The sequence below is a fragment of the Tarenaya hassleriana genome, unplaced genomic scaffold, assembly GCF_000463585.1.
Source record: "Tarenaya hassleriana unplaced genomic scaffold, ASM46358v1 Cleome7, whole genome shotgun sequence".
In the NCBI taxonomy this organism is placed as follows: Eukaryota; Viridiplantae; Streptophyta; class Magnoliopsida; order Brassicales; family Cleomaceae; genus Tarenaya; species Tarenaya hassleriana.
This window is the reverse complement of record NW_010969548.1, coordinates 2011343-2035134: the sequence shown is the minus strand read 5'-3', so window position 1 is coordinate 2035134 and position 23792 is coordinate 2011343. Positions and strand designations below refer to the sequence as shown.

The window sequence follows — 23792 nt, the reverse complement described above, 5'->3', positions numbered from 1 at the left end:
CTTTCCCTCCCAATTTTCTCCCTCCAAAGCCCTAATTCTCGCCTCCTCTCCTTTTTCCCCTCATCCCCTCGACGCCAGCGTGTGAATACCTCCGTCTTCCTCCGATGCCGGAGCTCCGCCACCGCCGATGTCTCCCCTGTCAGATACGACTCTTCCGTCGGCTCCGGCGGGGACCGGATCTCGGAGAATTCCAGGGGGGTCTTTCTCGCGGAGAAACCTATCGACGTTGCAACGTTGGGCAATCTCTGCGTCGACATTGTCCTCGGCGTTCCCGAATTGCCGCCGCCGTCTCGCCGCGACCGCGAGGCCTTCATGGACAAATTCTCTGCTTCTCCTCCGGATAAGGTTATGGCTATTAGTTGTTATTCTCTTTTATCGTATCATCTCTTCTAACATCTTCATCTCGTTTATTTGCAAAGAAACTTTTTACCTTTCTTTTGTTTAATTGTCCGTCTCTGGAATTCGACTTCCGAGTTAGTTGCAAGAGAAAGAGTACCAAGTACTATGAGACTATTAAGCTAGTTATTGAAATTGGAGCGTATATACAATGGTAAGAGGATGCATTTGGGCTATCAGACATAAGGGTAATTGATGAAATAGGAGAATTTGTGTTTGTGGTCTAGTTATTGTTGTTTAGAGGCTGTACTTACTTGGGCAATCAAACATAAAGCTAATTGATTAAGTTAGAGAATTTTTTATTGTATAAAATCGTAAGAGGTTGTATTGGGTAGTCAGACATAATACTAATTTATGAAACTAGAGAATTTTGGGACAATATGGATTGGTGAGAGTCTGTATTTGCGGAAGATAAGTCTTTGTTCCGCCCTTTCCGCAAATGTGTATGCATCAACTTCACAAGTCACGGAAAGTTGAAAAGTCCTTATTGTCGGGCTTCTGATGATTATACTGCTTTCACCCCATTGTATTAACATAAATATTGCTGAAGGTGATGATAAATTAAAGATTGTTAGACATATAAACAAAACTGTGCTTCTTTTCGTTTCTTTAGTTTTAGACGTGAGATTACCATCGGGGCTAAATAGTATGAAAAGAAGAGACTTGTGTTGCGAGATGCTTCGAGATATCCAGCTGACTCTCTTTCTTTCCCGGATTATCTCATACTCCTATGCTGGAGGACTATTACTGAAGTTTGGTTGTACTGTTGCACTCATAGAAATACTGGGAAGCTGGTGGGAACTGTAATATGGCTATAGCTGCTGCTAGACTGGGACTTAAATGTGTTGCAATTGGCCATGTGGGTGATGAGATCTATGGAGAGTTCCTTTTAGACGTGCTCCAAGAAGAGGGAATAGATATGGTTGAGATGAGAAGAGAAAAAAGTGCCATGGATCCTCGTCCAAAGTATCAGACTCTTCTTTGTTGGGTTCTTGTGGATTCTTTGCAGAGGCATGCCTTTTGCAGGTACTTTTTTTTAATTTCATCTCTTAACTTTTTGTGTAGTATAGAATGAAATTGGAAAGAACCTTGTGTGAGTACCGAAACCTAGATGTATGATGAAGGTGGATGTTATGGTATGGCCATGTTTGATGGTGTCTGATGAATGGATCCTCATGCTGCTGCGAGGAGCAATCTTGTTGAAGAAGACTAGTTACTGATACAAATTCATAGCATTTGATAGCCATTGTGGAAAAATTTAGGATGCACAGCTTTAGGTTTATCACTTTATTTCCTTTTCTTGGCAAAGCCCATTTGGCTTTCTCAAAAGTAATTTCTTTAGGCATGACCAGGTATTATTTTGTTTTCACATTTATCTCCAAAAACTGTATACATGGCTTTTCCCTTGGTGAAACATATGATAGTGATTCCTTTGTAATTATTTCGAATGACTTTGGTTTCCTTTTGATTCTTGGAACTCCACTACAAGGAGTACTGAGGGCTTTATGCTTCTATTTTTCAGTCCAGCCGATTATTACCAGGAACCTGCTTTCAATTGGATAACCGATCTGTCAGATGAAGTGAAGACGGCAATTAGACAGTCGAAGGTTCTTTTCTGCAATGGTTATGACTTTGATGAATTAAGCCCTAGTTTTATCACGTCAACCATAGATTATGCTACACAAGTTGGGACATATATCTTCTTTGATCCTGGACCACGGGGAAATAGCCTCGCCAATGGAACTCCTGAGAAGCAGAAAGCACTTGTGCACTTATTAAGAATGAGCGATGTTCTTCTTCTGACATCTGAAGAGGTATGCTCTATATGTCGGGGAAAATATCCTTAACAAAATTTGTTTATTTTTTGTGTTTGATACCTTCCTCCGCTTTGGCTGTTGCATGTTCAATTCGGTTCACCATTTCCATTCTAGGCTTTGTGAGTGTATTTGCGTCTCATTCAACTGACACCTGCAGTTGTCCTGAAGAAAGGGACGAGGAAGGAAATTGTGACATTGACGGGTTGTCTATTGACGACATTCTTTCCTTTTAAAACCCACATGCCCTCTTTAAATGTCTTGCTATTTCACTTAGCAAAGTCACTTGCTCAACATGTCAAGCATCTGAAATTCCTTCATTATTCTCAGCATTCAGTACCATGTTGATTCGTTTGAAGTCTTATTTGACCCCCCACAATCCTGAATCTCTGCAGTTCTGGACAAGTGATGTCTTATTTGCAGGAATGTGGCTTTTGATATGTCTGCTGAATAGTTTAGCCTATTACTTTCAGAATGCAACTGATCAAAATTATCACCAACTTGTTTGATGGGTGCTCAGGCAGAGGCTTTGACTGGCATCAGAAACCCTGTACAGGCAGGACAACAGATTCTAAGGAGTGGAAAGCGTACGAAGTGGGTAATAGTAAAAATGGGTTCTAAAGGTTCTATTTTAATCACCACGTCCAGTGTATCACTGGCACCTGCGTTTAAGGTATTAATAATTATAGGTTTACTGGCCTTCTTTTTTTTTCATTTGATGTTCATATAAGTGTGCTCATTTGGTCAACTTCAAGGTTCCTAGATGGATATGGGATTGTGTTCTGTTTGAACAAATTTGATGATTGCCCTGTGTAATGTTCCAAGTGTTGTTCCATAATACCATCAGGTGGACATAATTGACACTGTCGGATGTGGAGATAGTTTCGTGGCCGCTATTGCACTGGGATTCATACGCAACATGCCTCTGGTTAACACCCTAACAATTGCAAATGCTGTCGGGGCAGCTACTGCAATGGGATCTGGTGCAGGCAGAAATGTGGCAAGAAGGCAACAAGTCATTGATCTCATGAAGGCTTCAAAACTGAACGATGACCATGACATTTGCAAGGAACTGCTGTCTGAAAATCTAGATTGCTCGAACGTAACTCTGCTTTCCAAAGGTGTAATAAACGGCAGCAGCAGCAGCAGCAGTAGGGTAGAAAGAGTCTCCATGGAAAAGGTCGTCTCTGAATTGCTTACAGAGCTCGAACTCGAAAGGTTTAGCATGAAGGTGTCATCACCCTGCTGATTCAGTCTAAGCAAGAGTTGCTTCCTCGTCACATACAGTCGGTCAGCATTGTTTCGGAATTCCTCCCAAAGATTTTGATCCATCCACAGCTATTGATCGCGATTGGTAAGAGATGAGAAAATTACAGGGGAAAGATTCGACGTCTCCCGGGGAGATAGATCATACCATCTGAATGAGGAATATCGGGTAATTGATTTGAATCTCGGGCCGAGGGGAATGACTAGAGAGAGCAATTTGGTGGAGAAGTGCAAAGTTTGCGTGTGCGTGTGTGTTTTGGGGGTGTGATTGAGTTCCGTCTTTCACATGGCTTTTGGGTTTTTGAGTTCTTCTTTCCTATAGGGTTTTGGGGAATGCATAATGCTTAATTCCTTTCTGTAAGAAAGCTCCTCATATTGTTTTCAAAGAGAACAACAAGGGAAGGTTGTCATCTTCAATATGCTTTCACATTGGTCTTGTCGTAAATCTTTCATGTACAAAATTAACCAAGTTCAACATTCTTGTATAGAAAAAATTCAAACTTTACCAAAATTTCTAAAATTAATTACATATATACACATATGTGTACGTATTTATGTATGTATATATCTGAATATGTATGTATTTAAGGGTGTGTGTGTGATGTTATTTTTATCATTTTTACTATTGTATTATTTTATTTCCTTTTTTTATTATTTTAATATGATGTGCCAAAAAAAACCATCTAAATGGTAGACTGCACGGTTAACGGTATTTAGAGTCCAAAAGTGTATTTAGTAAAATTTTAGTAGTTGCATTTTTATATGGAAGTTTGTCAAAGCTTTTTATTTGGAAGTCTGTCACAACTTTATATTTATTATTGTGAATTGAATATTTTAGTATCTAATTTGGAAGTTTTGGTAAAGTTAATATTTTCAAAAGAGATTCTTTTTTGTTTTTTTTTTCTTTTTCCTAATTTGCTACACAAATATAATGTACAGTCTTGCTATTATTCGTCGGATTTATCTTAGTATCGTATCATTCTTGAAATAGGTTACTGTGTTGAATTTACGAAACTACCCCTGAATATCCCTACCGGCCTTGCGCTACTACGTCTTTTTTTTTGTGTGTGTGTGCCCTTTTGGCCCTCGTTATTCCCATCCCTTCTCCGTCTTTGCCCTTCTCCTTCCCCAGATTTTCCCCCTTAAACCCTGCCTTACCCGCCAAACTTCTCCTCCCTTTCAAACGCTGATTCAAGCCCTTCTTTTCTCTCCGTCCTGGATTTCGTGGGTTCTGCTCCAATCTCAATTCGTGAGTTCCGATTTCTCGTCGAATCTTGTTTTGCTTCGTGGGGAATCGCTTTTGTTCTCTGTGTGGATGAAATTAGACCTGATGGTTTCTGCGTTTGCGTGATCAATTTGGGAAATTTTGGTTTTTTTTCGTGGTCGAGGATTGAAGGGTGAAATCATTGTTTTCGTCCTTTGACGACCTCGAGGGTCCAAACCCAGAAATCCCTCCGCTGGAATAGGTTTTTTTTTTTCGTTTTCTGGAATTTATTCATGATACTGGTTTTGGGTGATGCATAATTCTACGTCGATGCTTTAGTACCCTCTTGACATGACACTTCTGTTCAGTAAATTAGGTTTCTAGGGAATTAGAGGATAGTATTTTATCTGTGTTTGTTGCTGTGGGGATAATGTGGCAAACGCATAAAAGGTTGCAGAAGATTATACCAAAGAACAGTAACTAGTTGGTAAGCTTGGGGGTTGAAATCATTCTCGCCCCTCGAGCTCCATCTTTCCCATGAATGCAGATTGTATATAGTCTTGTCTATGTATTGGCCCTCTGTTTCAAAATTGGGGATTACTGGTTGCTAATTACTCTGCGTTTGGTAATTGGTATGTGCTTGAAGGGTTCATTGTTAGAAGCTAAAGGATTTAAACATTGGTCCTTATAATGAGAAAGATATTTGATTCCATGTTGTTGGGTGGATGATACTAGGAAGGATATCTGGTACTGTTTCCATTTAGTTTCATGGCCATAGCTATCTTCTTTCTTTTAGTTTATCTTGAATCTGGTTTGCTGGTGTTTGCTTTTTTTTTTAAATCTTAACGTTGGTCATCTGCATTTATAAAGTTTTGTGCAGCAAGAAAACTATTAGCAGTTACTGTAACATCTCGCTCTTGCCATCGGTTTCCTTGCCTTAATTCGTACTTTTTTTCCCCACTGACAGGTGATTCATCGTGGAAGCATATATAGTTTCTGCATTGCTAAGCCCAAATCTGTGTTACTGTATATGAATGGCAAACCAGGAGTTGATGATTGCTGGCAACCGAGATGTCTCCTTTAGACAGGAGCATTTTGCCGGGATTAGGCATAATAACCATGAACTGTTTCCTGGTCATGACTACAACTTTGCATTGGAACAGATACAGGATTCCAATTTACATATGGGCCTTTCTCGTGAGCAAAATGGGGTTTGGAATCATAACCAGGAGCATAAGGTAGTACCTCATACAGACCCACAGATACATAATGACGAAATACGTGAAGGGCAAAGCTTGGAGGGAGAAAACGAGGCTGATTCTCATGATAACCAGAGTGGGATCTACGACCATGCTTTCGATATTTCTTTTCCCGATAACGATGGCTCGGGAACACCAGAGAATGACAAGCTAGGTATAATAGGATCTCAGGAGCTCAATGATAACTTGCAGTTGGCAGTGGGTCATAGCATGAACAGGGATAATCTTATACCTGCCCCGATCACTGGTATGTCGCAGTCAATAGAAATGATTCCCGACATCATTCAATCCTCCCGGCCTCTTCTTACATCCCCTGAGCATGACTTGACCGTTGGTCGGGAGTTCTCGGATGTTCATGCTTGTAGAAGAGCACTGAGAGATGCAGCAATTGCCCTACGCTTTGAGATGCAAACTGTCAAATCTGACAAAACCCGCTTCACTGCAAAATGCACGGGCGAGGGTTGTCCATGGCGGATTCACTGTGCCAAGCTTCCTGGTGTACCGACCTTTACGATAAGGACTATTCACGGGAGTCACACTTGTGGTGGTATTGCACATCTCGGTCATCATCAAGCTTCGGTTCAATGGGTTGCTGATGTTGTAACAGAAAGGCTGAAGGAGAATCCGCATTACAAGCCTAAGGAGATACTTGAGGAAATCCATCGAGTTCATGGAATCACACTCTCATACAAGCAAGCATGGAGGGGGAAAGAACGTATAATGTCTGCGTTTCGTGGGTCATTTGAAGAAGATTATCGTCTTCTTCCTCAATATTGTGATCAAATCAGAAGTACAAACCCTGGAAGCATTGCATCTGTCCATGGAAACCCGGTTGATGGGAGCTTCCAACAATTATTTATTTCCTTCCGAGCATCAATCAGCGGTTTCCTAAATGCTTGTCGTCCTCTTATTGCGCTGGATAAAACTGTTCTGAAGAGCAAATATCTCGGGACGTTGCTTATTGCCACTGGCTTTGATGGAGATGGCGCTGTTTTTCCTCTGGCATTCGCCGTTATTGACGAGGAAAACGATAGGAACTGGCACTGGTTTCTGTTGGAATTGCATCAGCTGCTCGAAATTAACTCGGAGAACATGCCTAGGCTCACTATCTTGTCTAGTAGGGAGAAGGTCATTGTCGATGGAGTCGAAGCTAATTTCCCGACGGCATTTCACGGTTTTTGTGTTCATCATCTCGCGGAATGCTTCCGTAAGGAATTCAACAACCCTACTCTCGTGACCCTTCTTCGAGAGGCTGCACATTCGCTCACCTTCCTCGACTTTGAAACAAAGATCCATGAGGTCGAACAGATATCCCCAGAAGCCGCCTTGTGGGTACGTAACATCTCTCCTGCTCTATGGGCCTCGGCATACTTTGAAGGGACAAGGTTTGGACATTTAACGGCGGACGACGACGTAAGCGAGCTGCTCCACACTTGGATCCAGGATGCTTCGGGCCTTCCGATAATCCAAATGATGGAATGTATCCGCCGCCAGCTGATGACATTGTTCAACGAACGCCGTGAAATCAGTATGCAGTGGTCTGGAATACTCGTCCCCTCCGCCGAAAGACATGTCCTCGAGGCCATAGAGCAGTCTCGGGTTCACCGAGTTCACAGAGCTAACGAGGCGGAGTTCGAGGTCATGACCAACCAAGGGAACTTCATAGTGGACATCCGGAATCGTTCTTGCCTGTGCCGTGGATGGCAGCAATGCGGTCTGCCCTGCAGCCACGCGGTCGCGGCCCTCCTTTCTTGCAGACAGAATGTCTACCGCTTCACGGAGAGTTGGTTCACGGTGGCGAGTTACAGAAGAACATACTCAGAAACCATACACCCGGTTCCGGACAAAGCTCTGTGGAAGGAGACAGAGACAGAGACGGGATCGGAGAGAGAGAAAGGGGGTAATGACGAGGTTGTAATAGGACCGCCGAAGATGCTGAGACCGCAGCCACGGCCGAGGAAGAGACGGTGCCAGGCTGAGGAAGGTGGCCGACGGATGAAACGGGTGGTTCACTGTAGCAGGTGTAATCAGACAGGTCATTTCAGAACAACTTGCACTGCTCCTATATAGCTCTGATGATGGAGTTTTCTTTCGGCCATTACTTTTTTTAGGGTTTAGGGTTCTTTCAAGGGTTACAAGCTACAATTAGAATTGTGTGTTTGATCAGATCTTTGAGATGATTGGGGCTGTTTTTAAAGCAACCTTTTCTGGGTTTAAAACTAAACCAGGGAATGGTGTTTTTAAAGATTCTCAGACATGGAAGCTCTCAAGTCACAGCTTAGTGTCGTATATCTCTGTTCCTTATCTCACTACCATCCCTATGGCAAATTTTAAAAAAAAAAAATCCAAAAGGAAAAAGATTACGAGTGGTGTGGCTCTGACCAGTCTTACAAACGGTTTCTAAAAGTTTCTGCAATAACGCATTGAAACACGTGATTAAAACAGTCTTGTTACAAAACAGAGAAGGATAACTTGTTACTCAAGTTACCTCAATTCCCTTGTCGAATATTTGCTTCTGCCTTCTGGTATATGAGCTTCTCAAAAAGACTGTTTTGCCCCTCCAAGATTATCGATTACAATTCAATATTTATCAGCCTTAATTTTTTTTTTTTGCGGAGAATTCGGACAGTGCTATTTTAGCAGGGCGTGAATTCTCCAATACGTGGAAAAATTCAGTGGGGGGAGGGAGGTCAATGGGGTGGTGACACGTGTAGGCACCAGATACATTGTCTCCCAACATTAACAGAAAAAAAAACACACGAGAGAAACAATGGCGAAACATCTGACCAAACTTCTCTTTCATGATCCAACCCTCAACGTTATGCAGAGAGGCTAACGACAATTTCTTTTCTCATCTTACTACCCATCTCCTCCTTTTTGTTCATCATCATCTTCTTGGCATAATATACATGCTGACATATTACGATGTGTCTTACGATTCGGGATTCAGACAGGTTCACACAGATATTCGTCGTCTCTTCCATCGGTTTGATCATCGCGGCCGCCGTTCATTTCCGTCTCCGGAAGATACGCCATTCCAAGATCATTCCTCGCCTCAGATTGTCCCACAAGCACAAGGGCCATGAGAAGCTCGAGAGATTCTCCCAATACGTCGGTAATGCATCTCCCTTCTTCTTCTCCTCTGTTCTTGTATGGATCGATTCTCTCGCTATCCATCTCATAGATCTCGATGCTTTGTTCCTAAACGCAGCGAGGCAGATGGGTTTCAAGGACAGGAGGGAATGTCCCCATCTCTGCAAGCTGGCCACGGAATACATCAGAAAATCGGAGTGCTGTGAGGAAGATATATACAGCTTTTTCTCAGACGAACCTGATGCCGATTCCCTCTTCATTAAGCTCGTCGAGGAGTTCGAGAGATGCATCCTCAGCTACTTTGCTTACCACTGGAGCCATGCCGATCTCATGATCAGTCAGGTTGCAGAAAGAAAAATCCTAATGGATCCCCTCTCCTTTACATAGAGCGAAACCATTAATGAGCAATCCTTCTTCCCTGTTTCCATTTTTTCGGATTTTTCCTTTTGTCAATCTCAGATACTCAGTGCCGACGCCGAGCCCAAGAGGAAACTCAAGCACATTGTAATGGCTGCCACAAGGTAAGTAGAGTAAACCAGATCTTGTATCTGAAAACTTCACCTGAATCCCGCTTGATTTTCCTCCTCTGTCTGGTTACAGGGAACAGAGATTCGAGAGGGTGACAAAGAATCTGAAAGTGGCAAGAGTCTTCAACACGCTGGTAGAGGAAATGAGAGCGATGGGGATTGCGTCGGTAGATGACTCGGAGTGTACGGAAGTCATGGCTCCAGTGGCGCATAAGGACAGAAGCCCAGTTCTACTCCTCATGGGTGGAGGGATGGGTGCAGGGAAGAGCACTGTCCTCAAGGACATTCTCAAAGAGTAAAGCCTCCAAGATTCACTTCAGATATTTAACTGAATCTTGTCAGATAACCAGTGTTATTGATCATCCGAGTGTTTTCTTTGTCGGGATTAGACCATTCTGGGCAGGAGCAGATGCAGTCGTGATCGAAGCTGATGCCTTCAAAGAATCCGATGTGATCTACAGGGCCCTGAGTTCTAGAGGCCACGTCGATATGCTGCAAACAGCTGAGCTGGTAAGGCTTTTAATCTTTAATTTCCTAACAGGTGAAAAGAAATCAAGTTTCAGAAACAAGCATAGAACATAACAGTTGTTGTCCTTAAAATGGTCCATTTCCGCCTACCAGTTGGAGACCTTAGTCAAGAACAGTTGCTATTGGCATCGGAATTTAATATCAACACAATGCTGAAAGTGGGCTTGGATCTATGTTTGATGGAAAATTATCTCTGATCTAGGAGTAGATCACACCTAGAGTCCTTTCAAAACTCAAGGGCATATATGCCGAGTTATCAATAACTTGCATGATGTTATCAAAATGATTAGTTCATATACATATATCCATAAAAAGGTTATTTTATCATTTCATCGATATTACCTTCGTGAAAGGCTGACATAGAAAACGGTGGGATGGGAACAGGTTCACCAGTCATCAACAGATGCAGCATCATCGCTACTAGTGACAGCTCTCAACGAGGGAAGAGATGTGATAATGGATGGAACCCTCTCTTGGGTACCCTTTGTGGTGCAGACCGTAACAATGGCCAGAAACGTGCACAGACATCGTTACAGGATGGGAACCGGGTACAAGGTTGGTGAGAACGGAGTTGTCACTGAGAACTACTGGGAGCGCATTGGGGAGAAACAGCAGCTGCAAGAGGATGGAAAGATGAGAAAGCCATATAGGATAGAGCTGGTCGGAGTTGTGTGTGATGCATATTTGGCTGTCATAAGAGGCATTAGGTTAGCGCCATACCTGTCTCTGTGTGCCGAATAATATGCTCCAAGCAATCGATTTTGTTCTGTCTCTTTTAACACCACTCACTGTCCACATTGCAGGAGAGCTATAATGTGCAGAAGAGCGGTTAGGGTGCGATCTCAGTTGAGATCCCACAAGAGGTTTGCTGATGCTTTTTCAACGTACTGCAACCTCGTTGACAATGCCCGGTTGTATTGCACCAATGCACTCGAAGGCCCTCCAAAGGTTAGAACACTCTCTTTCTTCTTTGGAACACTCAGAAGCCAAAACCTGAAACAGAAGCTGTAAGAGAGAGTTTAACTACAGTATAATGATGGGTTAAGCATGTAGAAAGAAAGGTAATACTAACAGGAAGATGGTTTTGTGCAGCTGATAGGCTGGAAAGAGAAGGACAAGACGCTGCTAGTTGATCCAGAGGAAATAGACTGTTTGAAGAGAGTAGGAAGGTTGAACGAGAACGCAGAATCCATTTACGAGCTCTACTATCGCCCAAATCCTGCATGCGAAGCGGGATCCATTTGGAAAGATATTGTTCTTTCCCCTTCCAGATTTAACATCCAGCAGGAGCTCAAATACTCGATTCAGAAGGTCGAAAGATCCAAACAGTATAAGGACGATAGGGCGCACTGCCACTGAGGAGAAGATAGAAAAGGCCTCAACTTTCTTAGCTTTTTTTAATGATCTACAGATTCTTTTATGCAAGTACCTAAACATCAAACAGCTAAAGCCCCAGTTTCCAGAGAAACCGAAAAGGAAGAGAAGAGGCATACCAAGTGGATATAGATAACATTGCATGTTTTGAAGCGGAAAACAGAGCTGCCCATATGAGATTGTTAAGGCATATGATATCTAAAATATTTGCTTAAACAGACAAATGCATCGACATGACACAGAATGTAAAGGCAATGTTTGTTAAGCAGAACATGCCAGATGAGTAACTTACATTTTGCCCAAGCCGTGGTGTTGTCTTTGCAACTTGGGAAACCTCTTTCGCACTTTCGTCTTGCAAAGATCACAACAACCCAGTTCAGTTCAGTTCAGTTCCTCCACAGCAATTCTTGATAAAAGAAGAAGCCATACCCACATCACTGAAAACTCTTTGCCTATTGCAGATAGATACCGACAGTTAGACAACAGCTAAGAGAAGAAGACTCCACAACGACGATACCCTTTTGGCCTCTAGACCTCAAATTCAGACAAGAACATTCTCATGTGCAACACAACAAACCAAATGCCACAAAATTGTTGCTCTTGTTTTCCCATGCCATGGAACAAAGGCTTCATCAATCAACAGACAACCTCAGGAAACAGCTGCAAACAGCCTCCACGCGTTTGATATGAAAAACCATGTGATCGCTTAACAAGATTGCTCGTAAGATGGGGAATTTTCAACAGATTAGAGAAGTTAGGAGGAAGAACCCATCACATCATTCACATGATCTATGAATACACCATAATTTCAAGCAAAGATGAATTACATGAAAAAAACTAACACAAAAGAAGAAGAAAGCAAGGTAAAAAAAGGTTTGAAACCCAAGGCCTTTAGGATCATCATTCAATTATACAAAGACTACCCTAGATAAGCTATCAGTATCACTCTTTTAGACTACCTAAATTCTCCATCTTACTTCTTTGCCCGCCGGGTTGATGCCCTCTTCGCCGGAGACTTTACCGTCTTTGGCTTGACTGTCTTGACCGGGGCCTTCTTCGGAGCCGCAGCTGCTTTCTTCGGAGCCGCCTGCTTCTTGCCTGGAGATGTTCTTGTCGATGTTCTCGATGCCTTAGCAGGTCTTTCTTTGGCCTTCGGCTTAGGTGAAGCAGCCTTCTTCGTCTTTGACACAACAGTAACAGATTTGGATTTAGGTTTAGCACTGGGCTTAGGCTTCTTCGCAGCAGCAGTAGTATTGGGTTTGGCCGCAGCAGGAGCTGCCGCTTTCTTAGATCCCCCCTTAGCTTCCTTGGTTTTAATCGTACCAGTAGGCTTGCTCTTCGACTTGGATTCAGCCTTGGTTGCCTTTTTCTTCGCCGGAGCAATTGCCGCCGGCTTCGGCGTCGCCGACCTGGCCGACGGAAGCTTGAAGGAAGCTTTTACCTTCACCAATCTCCCGGCGGCGACGAGCCTCTTCAGATTGAGCAGCAAGAGCTTCTTGAAGGTAGGAGGAAGCTGCTTGTGCTTCTCCTCGATGAACTTCTGAATCGCGTACTGGCTAGATCCAGTTCTCTCCTTTAACGTCACAATAGCATCCTTGATCATCTACATCAAACAACACAGCAAAAACAAAAACAATTCAATTTCGTATCTCAAAACCCAAAAACGAAACGAAAATTCAAAATCCACAGATCAAATCTACTACCTCTTCGTAAGGAGGATGAGCCGAAGCACTTCGCTTCCTCGGAGCCGCCTTCGCCGCAGGCTTCTTCGCTTTAGCATCCTTGACTTTCCTCCCCTTCCCGGACTTTGCCGCCGGTTTCTTCTCAACCGCCGGCTCCGTCTCCACCGCGTTTTCCGCACCGGAATCCACAACCGCCGTCGTGTTGTTCTCTTCCGCCGACATCTCTGAGACCGATTTCGCAGAAATCTAGGGATTAAAGATCGAAAACTTCAATTCGCTAACACTAGAACGCGATTTATGTGAGAGAAAAAAAAACTGATGTGGATGACGAGATCAACGGAAATGTTGGATTTAAATAGTCAGATGTGAAGGAGACGGCATTGAAAAGCTTGATTCTGATTGGTCAAAACACTGAGTACGCGGATAGCCATCGCTACTCAGGTTTGAATATGGACCGTTGGATATATCTCTATCGACAGCGTAGGATGTAGGACTTTGGATGAGGCATGAGGCGGCAATGGATGTGGATGGCTGCTTGTGCCTGTGTTTTGGTGTGCTTTTAGACTCGATTAATTCCTCTATAATTTTCGTTACACTAGATGGATTTTAATAATTCTTTTTGCATTGTGTAGGTAATTCTATGAGGTTTCGAACGATTATTTAACCGTTTAAAACGGATCATGGGTTTATGAGAAATCCGATTCAGAAGAGAGATAGGTCAAAAATAGGGTTTGTTTCGATAGTATTGAAGTATATTTGGTTTTTCGGAGAATGCTCGCACTAGATTCTCGTAATTTTTGCACCATCCGAAAGTAGACTAACGGAGGAACGTAACGAAACGAGAACCGACGAAATCCGATATCGATCGGATCGAAAATCGTACGTCCGAATCCGATCTAAGTTGACCATTTTTTCTAGGATATGTTACAACCACTTGTACATATGTGGTGTGTCTATCCGGGAAAGAGCCTGGATTAGGAAAAAATTAAGTGCCGGTTTTACTTTTCTGATTGTAAACAATTACCCCATTATGATTCACTCGTATAAAAATAATAACCAATAATTATTTTCGTATTTCATGAAACATGTAATTACAAATATATTAATGACGTATGCAAAGTCCTCCGAGACATGTAACCAAAGTATCCGAACTGCTGGCTTCTTCGAACAACTCTCCTCGTTTTCGGTAAGAGATTGTTATAAATTCATGAACAAATATATACAAAATTCCAATATGAATTAAAAAAAAAAAAAACAAATGTATTGATGCTACATCTACCATTGTTGATATTGGATAAGGCGCCATGCCTAATTGTTCGTATTTGAGATATTATAGTAACTATGTTGTAACCATCATAATTCCAAAAAACACAGAGCCATTTATTCAAAATTTTGGTCAGCTTGCGTATATATGTAATGCTATGGTGTAACCATCATAGGATTGAATAGAACATTTAGTTCTAAGCAATCTTGTGGTAAGGAGTGACCAATTTGGATTGGTTCGGATTCAATTCAATTATATTTAGATTCGGTTATTTCGGATACAGAAAAACTATAACCATTCAGTTTTTTATATCAACTTTGATCCGATTTGATTTTATTTCGGTTCCCTGCGGAACGAATTCGATTTTTATTAGTAAAAACATTTAAAAAAATCGTTTTTTGTTATGTTGTTATTCGGTACAGATTCGTTTTTTTCGAGATTTAAAGAAATAATAATGTTTGGTTTTTGTGTAAGACTTGATTCGGTTACAGTTATATCTTATTCGACTAGATTCAATTCGATTAATAATCAAAATGACCACGAGCAATTGTTAATATATTTGGCTCAAGAAAACAGTATGAGATAATAGTAACAAATATCAAAATTCTTTCGAATATTTCTTGCATTTTTTGACGGTATATTTTTCTACCATGTATGAAATGATTTGCTTGATGAAAATTTGCACTAACCGTTCTTGGTAAAATGCCACAGCGGCAGTATGATTTTTGCGGATCAAAGTGTAATTATTTACAAGATTAAGTAATTAATTATATCGTTCATTTATTTATGTGACGCCCACACATTTTGAATAAAACGGTTGTTTTGATATAATTTATGGATCGGACCAAACATAATAGATATTTTTCCCATCTCATTACTAGAAGAAAACTATTAATGGTTCGGACCACACATAATATATTCATTTGGAGAAGACCATTCACCTAAATTTTTTCCATCTTTTGAAAGATGGAATTAGATAAAAAAAAATTAATAGTTTCGAATTATAAAAAAATAGTTTATAAATATAGATTGAATCAAAATATATAACTCATTTTCGTGGAATTAAACCGAATCGGATTTTTAAAAACCAATTTTTTTTTAAAAAATATATATATATTTTTTTAATAAAAATTGAAATCAAATCAAATATTAAATAATAACTGATTCGTATATATTTTTATAGAAAAAAAACAAACCGAACAATTATCAAAAAACCGAAACATCCGCCTCTAATTCGATTAATTAGATTAAGCTACTCAATTAAACTTTTAGAAATCACTATCAACTTTGAAACTCGTACAAAAATAGTTTATCAACTTTTTCGAAAATACATAAACTTTATAAATATGATCACATCTTACGCGCAATGACGTGTATTTATATGGTAAATTTAAAAGTTTATGTTTTTTTTTCTCTTTGATTAAATTTATAAAACCCTACAAAAAATTCCATAAAAATGACAGCATTTCCTCATCTTACACGCAACGCAATGATGTCCCAAAGTTCCAAGAACATCTGCCTAAGAAACTGATGTTCTGTAAGAAAAAAAAACACAGAAACAACTTCATGAAAACAGTACAAACATCAAACTTATCTTTGCAATTTCAGATTGTGGTTTCAGGCCATGTTGAAGAAATACTCCTTCAAGGTTTATTACCTTCGGCAGCGAAACAAATCCTTGATTTTTTCTCCTAGGACTCGTCCGGTTCGGGTAGCTTTCGAGCGTAGACGAGAACCATAACGAAATCCTTGGCCGAGGAACCTACCGAGGCAGCAACCCGACGGTGTTTCGACGATGTTTCCAACCATAGATCCACCAAACTGTGTAGCTGCAGTGTCGGAATCACTGGTTCTCCCATACATCTTATCTCTACCTGCAAAACCAGAGAAGCAACCATCGTTATTCCGCATTCGTCCGACTGCTAAAACCCGCCTTTTTCTTTCCCGTAATCACCCGATATCCTGCTAAAGTACGAGATCTATGCATTTGTATCGATACAATAAAGACCTCGAAATATGATGTTATGTAAATGGGATACGGGTCTTGAAAAGGAGTAGTTGCGACTGCATGGAAAGGTGATCGCTAACCTCGGTCTCGCTCTCGAGATCGAGCTTCCTCACGAGATACTTTTGGATAAAAGAGACCGGAATATTTCCATCCCTACCACATAAAAAAAAACAAGACATCGCCATTATCTCTCGATGGCATCAGAATTCAGAATTTGGAGTAAGTCGCAGTGACAACACAAGGGTTATCAAGAAAACGGGTAAACAATTAACTGCATTGAATGCTCAAGATACTTAGAACAGCAGCCTTATCAACTTCTTACAGATTGGTTCCATCAATCTGGAAATGAATCTTTCTTGGGTAGTCCCGAATCATTTCGGTTTTGTGTAAGAAACTCAAGAAAGTTTTTTGACTAATGCAATTCACATTTCAACAAAAAAGAAACGTGCTACTCTAGCATTCACTCACCGAGCAAACGAATATCACAATTAAGAATGAGAAACAAAACCGAGAGAAGAAAACTCACTTTATTCTCAAGTAGTTTGACGGAATTTGAGGCAATGATGCTTCTCCTTCCCTGAAACCATCAAAGCCAAGTTGACAAAACCAAGAAAACAGAACCGAAAAAGAGAAAGATACGACGAAATATCGAATGCTTGAATCTTCAAATGTAGAGAACGGATCTATACCGATCATTGGATGCAACAAGGGAGAACCAAACGGGACCATTTCTCCTCTCCCGTTTTCCAATTCGAGAATCTGGGTGTGGAGGAATTCTTGAATCACCAAAAGAGGCAGACCTTTTCCGGCGAGTCCTACGCAATCTTTTAGGAGTAGCTGTTTCCGATGTTGTTACAGGATGACCGATGTTATTCTTCTCGTCCTCGACTTTACATTTACTTTTGTGATCCTTGGTTTTAATTTTACTCGCTTGACCTTCATTTTCAGCCACATTTGCCTGTTCAGATTTCACGTCCGAACCTTGAGAAGTAGAAGACTTCAACGGTTTTGTCCTGTTTGCCACTTCGACGAGAAAATTCAAAGGTTCGACTCTTGTTTACGAAATTGAATGAATAACTCATCGACAAGACTAATACTTTCAATAGTTCGGTCGATATGAACGAGGAGAAACAAAAAAAAAATCAACTGAAAGCAAGAGATTAATACCTACAATCATCATGAGTTCGGAAAACAAGAACGACCCACATCAGCTACGAGGCTAAATGGGACAAACCCAGATAATCAAACGATTAGAGGAGCGTAAAAGACATCAATTTCAGAAGAAGAAGCTGGGAAAACGGAGAAACTCACACGAGTGGAGGCACTCGGAGATGGTGGTGGCGTGGCGGAGGAGCTTGTCGCAGAGAGGACAGGTCATGCATGCCGCAACCGTCTCCCTCCTCACCTTCGCCACCTGAGTCGCCATCGATCTCTTCCTCTCACCCTTTATTCCCTTTGCTCTCTCTAGACGACAGAGGGAAAGATTATGATCTGCATACGAAGCCTGCAAAAAGAATATGTAAACACAAGGGCAACTATACTTCACCATTCTACACTTGGTAATTTCAAAGAACAATGCTTTAGAATGATTAATGGCTTAAACAGAAGGATTAAGATGGGAATATCTGTCACCCGGAAGTGATATTAACCCTGACACTGAAAGAAGAGCAAAGGTTTATACCTGAAATGAAACTCTGCCAAAACGAAATGGAAGCCATAGCAAACAGAGAGAGAGAGTCAGCATTAATCACCTTCTTTACCTGCCTTTTGTTCAGAGTAAACTTGTTCAAAGTTTCCGGCGAGCTCGTGCTTTCTGGATCGTCGTCTTCTTCTTTCTTGACGATTCTATCGGCCAAGGAACTGCTACCACGCAAATCTTTTCTTGTGAAAGATTTGGCTCTTCTTCCAGTTGAACCGGTTTGGGCTAAAACCCTAGGTGTGCTTACTACTAAGGATGAGATCGATCTCTCCTTTCTCCTCGGGGGTAACGCAATAGAGGGGACAACTTCAGGAGCTTCAACCTTTCTTCGTTTTAGAGGAAATATTTTGGCCCTCAAGTCTTGCAGATTGTGGTCAGGCCTAAAAAAAACATGGCATAAAAGTGTACCATTTGCCGAGAAGGTTTCCATGCATGTATAATTAGTAAGGAAAGACGATAACAGAGATTTCATTCCATTTCTAGTTAAGAGACTCCTCATGGCATTTCAAGCATGAGCCAATAAAAACCAGCATCCGGATGATAAAGCCCGATAAAATCCAAATTTGGTACATCCAAACATTCCCAAAATGTAAAATCTTTCCAGAGCACAAGGTTACTACTATGATTTATTTCCATCGATCAAAAGAACAAAAATAATTGATAACCAAAGTTATAGTTGTGTGACTAATGAGCTCGGAAATGGCGAGTGCTAAAAACAAACAAGATTAAACCAAGCATCATCAACAAGAGAGAGTTGCCGGAAGGAAGACAGAGGAGGAGATGGACCTACCTCAATTTCTCCAATGGGGTGCCACCGAGGTCAATATTGCATACTGGACAACATTCTATCTCATCCTCTGTGATTTTATCGTAAATGCATTTCCTACAGACTGCAAGGGGAGGTAAAGTAAAAACTTATTGCATTTCGACAGAGATCTCAGATAAGAACACAATACTTTGCATCGAATGCAACTGGATCTTACCATTTTCTAAGACCTCAAATGATACCAAAAAAAGAGATGCCTATTCTAAAATGTCAAAAGGATAAATTAAAAATATACTTCACATTTTAGATTAAATTGCATATATTTTTTCAAAGTTGAACACCAACCAAGCTCAAAATTCTTGCCAAATGCATGCTGAGAAACATCTACTATTGGATTCAGAGCATCAAAAACAGGTCCAGGGTGTTCTGTTGTTTCTGGAAAAGCAAAGGCTGCTGCTTTTACATCTGATCTTCATTGGGCATTTACAGTGTTTGAAGGGAAATCCTCAGCTTTACAATCGAAACACAGCATCACCATTTTCCATCTCGGATTAGAAGGAACGAAAAGATCAAAGTATTAACAGAAATCTGTAAATTAATTTTATCTCCACAGTGCATAATGATGTATGCATCAGTTTACAAGCAATTAAGGAAAATTTATTGGAGAAACAGCAATGAAAAGCTATTTCTAGCATGTTTTTGTTAAGTCTGAAGTAGTAGATTGAGTGAGCATCCTAGAAAGGAAAAAGTGATGATCATTCCAACAAAATATACACAAAAATGCTGAAATGGATTATGGTTCAATTAGGCCGAAGATTCTCTTATCATCTCATGATCATGTAGAAGGTAATACAGCCAAAATAGACAACTTACACCTGAGATCTTCCACAAAGAGGAGTACCCAAGATTTCATCCATGGTAACACAAACAGGAGACAAGGAATCCATACACATCATCCAACTCGAGTACAGGAAAATTTAAATGATATACACACAAAACCAAGCCATAAGTTCATACGTACGTGGACATCAAATACACAACATACACGCGGGCTTTCACATAGAAGAAGCCGAACCAAGAAGTGAGGATGAAACTAAACCTGAACCCAACCAGCAAGACACAACAACATGCCATGCTAACCAAAACCGGACCTTAGAACACGTTTCATGTGGTAAGACGACAACATAAACTACACCAAATCCAAAACCATGGCTTGACCGCATGCCATCTTTGACAGCAAGAGAGTACATAAATTTTGGTCAATGACGACTCTTGTTTACGAAATTGAATGAATAACTCATCGACAAGACTAATACTTTCAATAGTTCGGTCGATATGAACGAGGAGAAACAAAAAAAAAATCAACTGAAAGCAAGAGATTAATACCTACAATCATCATGAGTTCGGAAAACAAGAACGACCCACATCAGCTACGAGGCTAAATGGGACAAACCCAGATAATCAAACGATTAGAGGAGCGTAAAAGACATCAATTTCAGAAGAAGAAGCTGGGAAAACGGAGAAACTCACACGAGTGGAGGCACTCGGAGATGGTGGTGGCGTGGCGGAGGAGCTTGTCGCAGAGAGGACAGGTCATGCATGCCGCAACCGTCTCCCTCCTCACCTTCGCCACCTGAGTCGCCATCGATCTCTTCCTCTCACCCTTTATTCCCTTTGCTCTCTCTAGACGACAGTTCGTGGCTCAAGCGCACGTACCAACCCCAAACTGCATGTGGACGAAGACGACGACCCCGAAACGCACCGTATTCACGTCCATACCTCACTCTCTCTCCTTAGGACCATCGGCATTCAAAGCCAAATCGGATAATACAGCTCGAGACGAGATTAACCGATATGGGTTGAGAAAAAAGGAGAGAGAATCTCAATCATATGCAAGAGATTGACTGAGAATAGCGTACAACCTGGTGATCTGACGACGACGAGGAGGAGGGGGAGATCGGGGATTGTCAATGGTGAGACATGAAAAAATGACGTGGAATTCAGACAAGATGAAGGTGGGTATTAATTGAACAAGCAATCCGAATCGATGGAGAGAGAGAGAGAGAAGGGTTAGGCTCTCGTAGTCGTCGAGAAGAGAAAGAGCCTGGAGAGTTTTCTTTTTCCTTTTCCCCGTTTCTTCCTGTGTATGTTTTTGTGTATGGGCTTTTCCGAGGAAATAAAACTGTGTTAAATGTTTAGGGCTGCAAAACTCCAGCTATTAGATATTACTATTTCACTAATATTCCATTCATTTGTCAAATATAAAAAATTAAAAATACATGGAGGGATAAATTAAAGGGATTTAATACAACGAAATTGAATAAAATATCCTTTAAATTGCTGAATAAGAAACTACATAGGAATAAATAAAATTTTAAAGGGATTTAATAACTAATGTTTTGCTTATAATATATGAGGGTGCATTTAAATTACATCTTTTCGAACTGTCACAAAGTAGCATAGTACAATTTTTCAGCTTAAAACTACGAAATTCCTTTATTGTCCTTTACCTCCCTCGAAAGGGTCACTAAACGTTTCGACATGAAATCTCATCTGAGCCGCTCATGAAAAGAAAATCATTTTCATCTTAATCAACGGTCATAAATGTGAGACTACGTTGCACCTTCCTACATTGGATCGTCATCACCCCAGAAGAACCTATATAAATAAAATTTTCCTCCTTTATTGGAATTAAAATCAAAATGTGAAAAAGCGGTGAAACCCGGACAACAAGCAACGAAGCAACTCCTTCCCCCCAATCCTTTCACCGGACATTTAAGGCGAAGAAAAGAATCTGCATTGAAGGAGAAACGAAATCAGGGAGTTCCCGAAACCCTAATTCTTTGCCATTTTCATCGTTGCTGCTCCTCCATCAAACAGGGAATCTCCGCCATTTCTGAATCTGTGTGTGATGTGCTTCTTCCTGGAGAACGATTAGGGATACTAGAGAATAGATTTGAAGAGTTTTCTGTATTTTCGGATATTGATGAGGCAAGTTCGTCGGTGGCAGGGGATTCTTATCCTCTCCTTGCTATCATTATCTGTGTTGGCTCCTATCGTTTTCGTCTCCAATCGGCTCAAGAGCATCACTTCCGTTGGTGAACTTTTCCTTTTTCTTCATTTTTCCATATGTTTCTGTTGTGGCGAATGTAGGATTGATTGATATGGCTTTACTATAGTCGACGATCCTGTGTAGTGTTGGTTAATCGTTCTGATCTCTAATGGAATCTCGTGGATCGCCATGGACTTTCTTTTTCTTTTTCTTTTTTTCGTTTTGCATATTCTTTGCCTTGTGCTTTGCATCTGAGCTTTGGTTTGATCTTGATTCCTGATCTGTGTCAGGTCGGAGAGAATTCATTGAAGAGTTATCGAACATTGTACGTGAATTCTGTTCTTCCTCTTTCCTGTTCCTTTTAAGAGAAAAATCAGAATCTTTAATTTTTCGCTTTCTGATTGATGGAAACCGATGAGACATTCTTCTGTGGTGCTGAGTTATGCAAGACTTGGGATTGTAGTTTTACTATATTTTTCCTTTTTTTTTCTTAGCATTTTAACTAAGCAATGAACGTAAGCTGAGATGCTACTGCTACTCTGCAGAGATACAGTAGGACGAATGACCTTAGACTTAACGCAATTGAACAGGTAGCTTTACCACCAATTTGCTCCAATCGTCTGCTTTGCTCTTGTTTGAGCATTCATTTAATTGAATTGGGTATGTTTTGTGATTTAGGAGGACGGAGGAGGTTTGGTGGAGCTTAAAGGCCCTAAACTCATCCTGTTCAAGGATGAGGAATTTAATTCTTTAGTTCAGTATAGTTCTTCTGATGAAAGTGGCGATGCTAAGTTGTCTAATGAGGACCGCAAAACAGGGGCTTTCGCAGAAATTGGGGATGGCTACCACAGATTTAGTTTTGTTTTATTTTGCCGTCATTGATTGACTTGGAATTTGGAAGCTTTCTTATACGTTATCACCATCGTTTCAGGAAAGGATCACAAAAGCGAGGAAGAACGAAGAACAACCTGTAGTAATCATTTTTACGTATAACTAAGCCTCTGTGATCACTACAGGTTGACCGCCACTCATCACAAACAGAGAGTGGTCAACTTGATGCAGTATGATGCTTATCTATTTGATCTCAGAGAGTGGAGAAGGCAGAAGTTGACCGCCATGTACATGAAACACGTGCACCTGGTAAGCATCATACTGCATCAAGATTCATGCTTAGACTCCTCTCAATTCATCGGCAATGGGTCGTGATGAATGGACGAGGTTTTTGTTCGGGTTTTGAACATATATGGTGGGAAACTTGCAGGGAACCAAGAGGCAATTGTTTCAGGCGGGAAGCATGCCAATAGGTTGGACGACATTCTACAAGAAAGTAATACCGTTGGAAATGAGATGGCATTTAGTGGGTTAAGGGCACGAATCCGGAGTGAAAGTGGCGGAGATAGAGCAAGCTAAGGTCATACACTACGACGGAATAATGAAGCCGTGGTTGGATATAGGGATGGGTAAATACAAAGGGCACTGGAGCAGACACGTCCCTTATCATCACCCTTACTCGCAACAGTGCAATATCCATGCTTGATAACACCAATCCAATCCATTTCTTAAAAAGAAAGGGCAAAAGGCAAAATAAGTTCAATTCCATTCTTACATACATACATACATACATACATACATACATACATACATACATACATACATACATACATACATACATACATACATACATACATACATACATACATACATACATACATACATACATACATACATACATACATACATACATACATACATACATACATACATACATACATACATACATACATACATACATACATACATAAAAAAAATCTGCTCAATGTTCCAATGTAGCTAATTAGCTTTTCCATATCTCTGTGTTAA

The 23792-nt window shown here is 40.8% G+C and overlaps 6 protein-coding genes and 1 long non-coding RNA gene across 15 annotated transcripts in view; 4 read left to right on the top strand and 3 right to left on the bottom strand.

Annotated features, from left to right (window-relative positions):
• LOC104800808 (probable fructokinase-4) overlaps positions 1-3913 on the top strand; it is a 4774-nt gene extending 861 nt beyond the window's left edge. Inside the window, exons 2-6 of one of the 2 annotated variants that reach the window (XM_010523732.1) lie at positions 1-345; positions 1175-1422; positions 1886-2210; positions 2731-2883; positions 3058-3913. In XM_010523732.1, the coding sequence (XP_010522034.1) occupies positions 1-345; positions 1175-1422; positions 1886-2210; positions 2731-2883; positions 3058-3459 (1473 nt within the window). In that variant the 3' untranslated portion in view covers positions 3460-3913. The remainder of the gene's footprint in view (positions 346-1174; positions 1423-1885; positions 2211-2730; positions 2884-3057) is intronic. The other variant, XM_019200952.1, reaches the window with a different exon arrangement.
• A 656-nt stretch (positions 3914-4569) lies between these two features.
• Positions 4570-8230, top strand: LOC104800807. Its single transcript, XM_010523731.2, has 2 exons — positions 4570-4725; positions 5648-8230. The coding sequence occupies exon 2, from the start codon at positions 5715-5717 to the stop codon at positions 8007-8009; it is 2295 nt and encodes a 764-aa protein (XP_010522033.1). The 5' UTR covers positions 4570-4725; positions 5648-5714; the 3' UTR covers positions 8010-8230.
• Positions 8231-8383: 153 nt separating this feature from the next.
• Positions 8384-12319, top strand: LOC104800805. Of its 2 annotated transcripts, XM_010523729.2 has the most exons (8): positions 8384-9054; positions 9151-9374; positions 9492-9553; positions 9633-9854; positions 9949-10069; positions 10472-10794; positions 10891-11035; positions 11180-12319. In XM_010523729.2, exons 1-8 carry the CDS (start codon positions 8865-8867, stop codon positions 11444-11446), a joined length of 1554 nt encoding a protein of 517 aa, XP_010522031.1. In that variant the 5' UTR covers positions 8384-8864; the 3' UTR covers positions 11447-12319. The 2 variants fall into 2 exon arrangements, with proteins under 2 accessions (XP_010522031.1, XP_010522030.1); XM_010523728.2 differs by having other exon boundaries at positions 8387-9374.
• LOC104800804 lies at positions 9960-10902 on the bottom strand. Of its 2 annotated transcripts, none has more exons than XR_769807.1 (3): positions 10808-10902; positions 10430-10702; positions 9960-10051 (listed from the first exon to the last, which is right to left on the bottom strand). It is a non-coding gene; the product is annotated as an uncharacterized LOC104800804 (long non-coding RNA). The 2 variants fall into 2 exon arrangements; XR_769806.1 differs by having other exon boundaries at positions 10003-10093.
• LOC104800806 (histone H1.2) lies at positions 12238-13471 on the bottom strand. Its single transcript, XM_010523730.2, has 2 exons — positions 13165-13471; positions 12238-13064 (listed from the first exon to the last, which is right to left on the bottom strand). The coding sequence occupies exons 1-2, from the start codon at positions 13363-13365 to the stop codon at positions 12435-12437; spliced, it is 831 nt and encodes a 276-aa protein (XP_010522032.1). The 5' UTR covers positions 13366-13471; the 3' UTR covers positions 12238-12434.
• Positions 13472-15780: 2309 nt separating this feature from the next.
• LOC104800803 (E3 ubiquitin protein ligase DRIP2-like) lies at positions 15781-21039 on the bottom strand. The gene is made up of 7 exons (XM_010523727.2): positions 20411-21039; positions 18905-19004; positions 18097-18494; positions 17105-17465; positions 16942-16992; positions 16496-16568; positions 15781-16281 (listed from the first exon to the last, which is right to left on the bottom strand). Exons 1-7 carry the CDS (start codon positions 20523-20525, stop codon positions 16099-16101), a joined length of 1281 nt encoding a protein of 426 aa, XP_010522029.1. The 5' UTR covers positions 20526-21039; the 3' UTR covers positions 15781-16098.
• A 551-nt stretch (positions 21040-21590) lies between these two features.
• Positions 21591-23611, top strand: LOC104800802 (probable galacturonosyltransferase 6). Of its 6 annotated transcripts, none has more exons than XM_010523724.2 (6): positions 21591-21974; positions 22223-22257; positions 22478-22522; positions 22611-22623; positions 22864-23072; positions 23194-23611. In XM_010523724.2, the coding sequence occupies exons 1-5, from the start codon at positions 21867-21869 to the stop codon at positions 22927-22929; spliced, it is 267 nt and encodes an 88-aa protein (XP_010522026.1). In that variant the 5' UTR covers positions 21591-21866; the 3' UTR covers positions 22930-23072; positions 23194-23611. The 6 variants fall into 6 exon arrangements, 3 of the variants coding, with proteins under 3 accessions (XP_010522026.1, XP_010522027.1, XP_010522025.1); XM_010523725.2 differs by having other exon boundaries at positions 21591-21978; XR_002023676.1 differs by having other exon boundaries at positions 22427-22522; positions 22611-23072.
• The last annotated feature ends 181 nt before the right edge of the window (positions 23612-23792 follow it).